Here is a 5,470-nt window from a genome sequence, read left to right on the forward strand (position 1 = left end):
GAGGGAAGAAGGCTAGAGAGATGGCTCAGCTATGTAGGAGCTTGCATGCTAAGCTTAAGGACCTGTGTTCAATTTCCCAGTACCCACATAAAGCCAGATGTACAAAGATGCATCTACAGTTTGTTGGCTATGGCAAGAGGTCTGGCGTGCCCATTCTCATTCTGTCATCTTTGTTCACAAATATGTATTTTTTATTTTATCTCAGAGGGACACTGTGGAACAAACAAGTGAACCGCAGCAGTGTCTACTATGCAATGCGTACATCAGATGTTCATCTCTTTCTAAGGAATGCTGCCAGCACCTGTCAACCCCCAGGGACCCTAGTATGGATTTGCCGAAGGACCTCCTCTGCTCTGCACTCAGGTGAACACTGGTCATCAAGCTTCTGTCCTTCCTGAGTTGGTGGCCATGCTGCCCACCAGCTCCATCCTGTGGAAGGGCCAGAACAAGGGACATATCTGTGTTCCCCAGGAGAAGATATTGTTTCTAATGTGGCCCCTTTGTGATCCCTGCCCCTGGAATCACGTTATCTCATCCCCTTTATGGTGGTTCTTTGGTAGCCCCAAAAGGCACACGTGGTCCATGCCTGTCTTCACACTCATCACTGATATGTCAGTTAATTTTTCTGTAAGGGGCTATGTGTGCTCCAAACCTGAGACCACAGTAGAGGACCATCCCACAGATGCACTTCTCTAGAACAAATGGATGCCAGCCTAAAAGGCCCTTCTCTCTGGGAGCTCTCCTTGACCACTCCTCCAGTGAGCCTAGTGTCCCTCAGGTGGGATCCCCAGGCCTACACAAAGGCAACCAAGTATGCCAAAAGCTGAGGTCGCTCATGAAGCCACCTTGAGTCAGGCAGGCACCCAGCTTTATTAGATAGAGACCTTCAAGAGGCAGGTGCCCAGACTGCAGGCAAAAGCAGAAAGTCCTGAGGGTTCTGAGACCCCAAGGACCATCAATCTGGTCATTCAGGATATACAGTGTGGTTTCAGCAGTGGCCTCAGGAGAACTCGCGAGTGAACTCAGTGTGGAAATGGCTCAGCTTTTCCAGCACCTTCCGCAGTTTATCCATGGGTGGAAGGATGGTCATCCTGAAAGGGGCCAGCGGTAAGTCTGGGATGCAGAGGTACTTGTGGGTAGGGGTAGTGCACACCTGATCTCACCGGAAGTGATAGGTGCCCTCCCGTTGCCCGAAGCCACTCCCAGGCACCACGCAGATGCCTGTCTCCTCCAGGAGGCGCAGGCAGAAGAACATGTCAGGGGCTAGGCCGAGTTCCTGGAATGCCAAGGGTGTCAAGGTGCAGCACTCCTACTCATGCCCCACCCGCAGCTCCGCCCCACGCTGCATTCCCACACCTGAGCACGTTGCACCGCACGTGGGGGCAGCTGCATGCGCGGGAAGGAATACATGGCGCCCTGCACTGGGTTGCAGTGGATGCCAGGAACCTTGTTGAAGACCTGTTCTGTGAGTTTGGCCTTGGCTGATAGCTCAGCTAACACCTCCCTCCTTTCCTGCAACCATGGAGGAGTAATGAGGACAGGACAGAGACCCATTGTGTCCCCCTTAAGCTCCACCCCAACTGGGTCGCCAGACACCCTTGGCCCAGTCTGCTCACTGCTTGGAACTGCGCAAAGGACGGATCAGAGGGTGTGGGTGGGCTGACCACCATGTCAAGTAGGGCCTGGCCTGGCACTGGCGGGCATAGCCTAACGCTCATCAGCTTCCCCATCTGCTGCTGCACGTCTGTATCCATGTTCACCACCTCCACATAGCCACCACGGAACCCGCACCTGCCAAGGAACGTTCTTGTTGACCCGGTTGGAAAGTGGGGTATGTGTGGTGGTCAGGGACCGAAAGCCTCCCCCAACTCTGGCACACACTCGCCCATGTAGCCCTTAGAGGCTGAGTGGAAGGAAGCAAGCTCCTGCTGTGTCGAGTACGGTGGTCCCATCTCCATGAGCACCTTCTTGAACGAGTGGAACTCAGAGCCCTCGGCATACACGTTGTCTTGGTACACCTGCAGGGTCCGCAGTGTCACCGCATGGTGCCCGGGGCTCGGCTGCTACGCTGCTGCCCCTCCCCCCACGCACTCCCTTGTCTGCACCTCATCAGCCATCAGGAAGAGCCCTTCTTCAAAGGCGAATCGGATCACTGCCTCGATGCACTCACGGGTCTGCACCTGCCCTGGGGTGCAAGGACAGATGCAGCACTGGCAGGGTCAGTGACTGGTACCCAGGCTCTTACCTCTGGAGATGAGCCCAAGAACACTTGGGGTAGGACAGCTAGGGCAGGTCCCAGGAGGGAGGGGGTCCTGGGGGAAAAGGAGGTGGGGGGGGGAGTCGCACCGGTGGGGTTGCCAGGGTTGATGACGCAGAGCGCACGTGGGCGGCAGAGGTCACGCGCCTGGTATAGTGCGCGCCTCAACTCCGCCAGATCCAGAGCCCAGGCGCGCTCTTCATCCAGGTAGTAGTCCACCTGCACGGCGTCCAGCTCGGCCAGTGCAGCAGAATAGAGTGGGTACTGAGGGATGGGAATGAGCACGCCTGTGCGTGCACGGCCCTCGCCGGACACCAGCAGCTTCAGCACGGTCTGCAGGCAAGAGAGGGAGGCATGAAGTTGTCGTGGCCCAGATTTGTTCGCATTCCCTGCCCTGAGCAGGCCCCGCAGGATCAGTGTGAGCCCGACCATCTGAGCACATAGGGTCACTGTGTCTTGCCCCTGCCCTAGACCGGCCTACCACGATGGCGTCACTAGCTCCCGTGGACAGGAAAATGTTGTTAGGGTCTGCAGGGATGCCTCCATCGCGCCTCTCTATGTATTGGGCCACGTCTTCCCGGATCAGCTGGATGCCAGAGCTGACACTATAGGACCCTGGACCACAAGAGCGGGGTGGGTCCGTGAGGGTGATGGGTCTTCCCTCCCTGATCTTCTCTGGGATTCAGACCTATCCCGCACAGGCACTCACCCAGGCTGTGACCCCCGCATGCTTGTAAGATGCGCTCTGCCTTTCTTTTGGCGTCCTCGGGGAAGTCAGGGCTACTCAGAAGACTGGGGTGGACACAGAGGGCCAGAACCTGGAAGAAGCGAGTATTGGGGCCAGGGCACTCAGAGGATGGTGAGGATGACTGTCAAGTAGTGCAGCTGCCTCACCTGGCGCAAAAAGGTGATGGGCCTCTGCCCCATGGCCTGTGCATCTCCAATGTTGGCACGGATGACCTCAGTGAAGGGCTTCTTAACACCCTGGGAGAAATGAGTTGCAGGTGTAGTGAGATCGGGCATTGTCACTCCTGTGCTTTCGTCCCATATGCCCTGGGCTAAGGGCCAACTCAGCAAGGAAGCGAAGCACAAGGGCAGCAAGTAGCCCAAGGCAATACCTGGCGCAGCTCCTGCTCCAGTTCCAGGGCGCGCTGCACTATGGGTCCCCGCACAGCATACTCCACCCTTCGCACACATGGGTTCATGGTGTCCAGAGTTAGCACCTTCTCCTTCAACCCATTCCTTCCAGCCTGGCTCTGATCACGCACTCTTGAGGCCATGACTACTTAGACCAGGCAGGATGGTGGCTGAGGAGTCCGCAAAAGGGTCCAGATGAGGAACTGGGGCTGAGCAGAGGAGGCCTGCACAGGGGCTCAAGGTAGGACAGCACCCTCTTCACAGCAGCCTGCTGGCCCTACTGAAAGGGACAGAAAGGGCTGAAGGAGCTGGAGCAGCCTGGGCCCTGCCCCACCCGTCTGGGCACAGTTCTGCCCCAGGGAGCCAGAGGGAATGGGTGAGGTGGCAGGCAGGCGGGGCTTGGGGTGAGGCCCAGTGCCGCCCAGTGTCCCCATGATAGGGGATCAGGAGACCCACATAGGGGGTAGGGACAGACGGATCAACAACTGACATACTGGGAAAGGGGAGAGCTCAGCACCTCGGCCTAGTGAAAATGGAGCTAGGAGACATTGCAGATTTAATGCCAACAGGGCCCAGTGGAGGCCTAGCCCTTTCAGAGCTCCCATTTTTGCTTGGGTCTATGAACCTGTCTCCTAGGTAACTGAGCTAGGCCTTAGGAATCTGGGGGACATTGGGGGAGGGGAGTGAGAAGTTCAGTCTCTGAGTTCCATGGGGACTGCAAAAGTGCTGTGGTTGGACTTTGGTCCTGAATGAGCACTGAAAAGATCTATGGGGAAAGGAGGGGACTGGAGACAGGGCAGACTAGTCCTGGACCCTCAGACCCCTCACCCTGCCCTCATGTCCTTTCAACACACATCAACTGAGGTTGCCCTTGGGGCCACACCCCAGGCCAAGGATCACCTAAGTTCCCTCTCGCACCTGATTGGTAGAGAGAAGGAAGTGGGCTGTGATAGGCCCTCAGAGCCCCACCTCTGCAAGCATTGCATAAAGCTACAAGGTCTTGCTCAGGGCTGGTCACCCAAGCCCCTAAGCCCATCTATCTATGCTGAGCTGAGGCCTAGGGAGCAGGCAGCTGAGCAAGCCCAAGGTGAACCTTGACCCCTCTGCCCCTGCAGGGTTGGAGACAAGCCTCATGCAGCCCTGGAAGAAGGGCACACACTTACCTCTTGGCTTTGCTGCCAAGGCAACCTCCTGGCCCACTGGCCTCTCTCTGTTCCTCAGGCCAGAGCACAGGTTAATATGGACCCATCCCCTACCCTGGCAGCAGGGCCCAAGTAGTGACAGTGGTGGCAGGTGGACCTAAGGCAGCTGTATTACCCTACTCTAAATTTAACCAGCAGCCAGCCCCTGGCCGTCCCCCAGCCCTCCCAAGGACAACAACCGTCCAACCACAGATACTGGAAGAAGGGCGGGCCCTGGACACACTTAGACTGAGTAAGTCAATGCCTACAGGAGCAGAGGGTGGCCTGAACCCTTGCCATCCAGTACTGGTACAAATCATACCAGCTATGAATATGATCTGGAATTGCCCTTTTCCCTCCAGCTTGAGGCCCCTAAGGGGCCCCTCTCACCCTACTGCATTGTGCCCAGCCAACACAGCCTGAGTGGCCAACTGCTTGTCACCTATACCAACCCAGGCAGAAGCTGGCAGGCAGGGCCTAGGATCAAGGCTGCATGCCAGGAACTGGCACCCATGGCCCTGGGAAATGCCTGATGCCAGATTTGTTCCTGTTTTACCCTGCCCAAGCTGGCCCAGTCCTGTAGAAAACAATGCCTTCCTTCCAGGCAGAGTCCCTGTACCTCTGCATAGTCACCCCTAAGAGTCTCCTTCTAAAGTACCCTGCTGCCTTCAGGAAAGCAAAGGGTTACAGAAGGGCCTCCAAGAAGCTGAACACAGCCAAAGAAGGCATGGGTGAAGGCTAGGCTTCTTGCCTATGGCCAGGGGCCTCCCACACAAGCTAGGGCTGCCACCTGTCAGCCCCAGTGTGCATCTATAGGCTGGTGTGCTCCTGGGCATGGGTGGCACCAAAACCAGCAGCACTACCTGCCCCTCCCCAGCGAGACACAAGGGAAGGC

At 57.1% G+C, this 5,470-nt stretch overlaps 1 protein-coding gene across 2 annotated transcripts; it reads right to left on the reverse strand.

The window, feature by feature from the left end:
• Positions 1-851: 851 nt before the first annotated feature.
• Positions 852-5,318, reverse strand: Gpt (glutamic--pyruvic transaminase). 2 transcript variants are annotated; one of them, XM_004656430.2, is made up of 12 exons: positions 4,558-5,318; positions 3,376-3,674; positions 3,152-3,241; positions 2,967-3,075; positions 2,739-2,872; positions 2,347-2,590; positions 2,106-2,185; positions 1,882-2,018; positions 1,617-1,791; positions 1,357-1,512; positions 1,164-1,276; positions 852-1,091 (listed from the first exon to the last, which is right to left on the reverse strand). In XM_004656430.2, the coding sequence occupies exons 2-12, from the start codon at positions 3,535-3,537 to the stop codon at positions 1,001-1,003; spliced, it is 1,491 nt and encodes a 496-aa protein (XP_004656487.1). In that variant the 5' UTR covers positions 3,538-3,674; positions 4,558-5,318; the 3' UTR covers positions 852-1,000. The 2 variants fall into 2 exon arrangements, with proteins under 2 accessions (XP_004656487.1, XP_044998658.1); XM_045142723.1 differs by having other exon boundaries at positions 1,617-1,806.
• Positions 5,319-5,470: the final 152 nt, after the last annotated feature.

The sequence above is a fragment of the Jaculus jaculus genome, chromosome 2 (assembly GCF_020740685.1).
Source record: "Jaculus jaculus isolate mJacJac1 chromosome 2, mJacJac1.mat.Y.cur, whole genome shotgun sequence".
NCBI lineage: Eukaryota > Metazoa > Chordata > Mammalia > Rodentia > Dipodidae > Jaculus > Jaculus jaculus.

What these genes read in the sequence shown, in the direction of transcription:
- Gpt (XM_045142723.1), bottom strand. Translation starts at nt 3,537, where the DNA reads ATGGCCTCAAGAGTGCGTGATCAGAGCCAGGCTGGAAGGAATGGGTTG. An exon ending in CAACCCTGGCAACCCCACCG is followed by an intron (nt 2,186 to 2,346) that starts GTGCGACTCCCC and finishes CTTGCACCCCAG; the next exon opens with GGCAGGTGCAGACCCGTGAG. An exon ending in GAGGGCACCTATCACTTCCG is followed by an intron (nt 1,092 to 1,163) that starts GTGAGATCAGGT and finishes GGCCCCTTTCAG; the next exon opens with GATGACCATCCTTCCACCCA.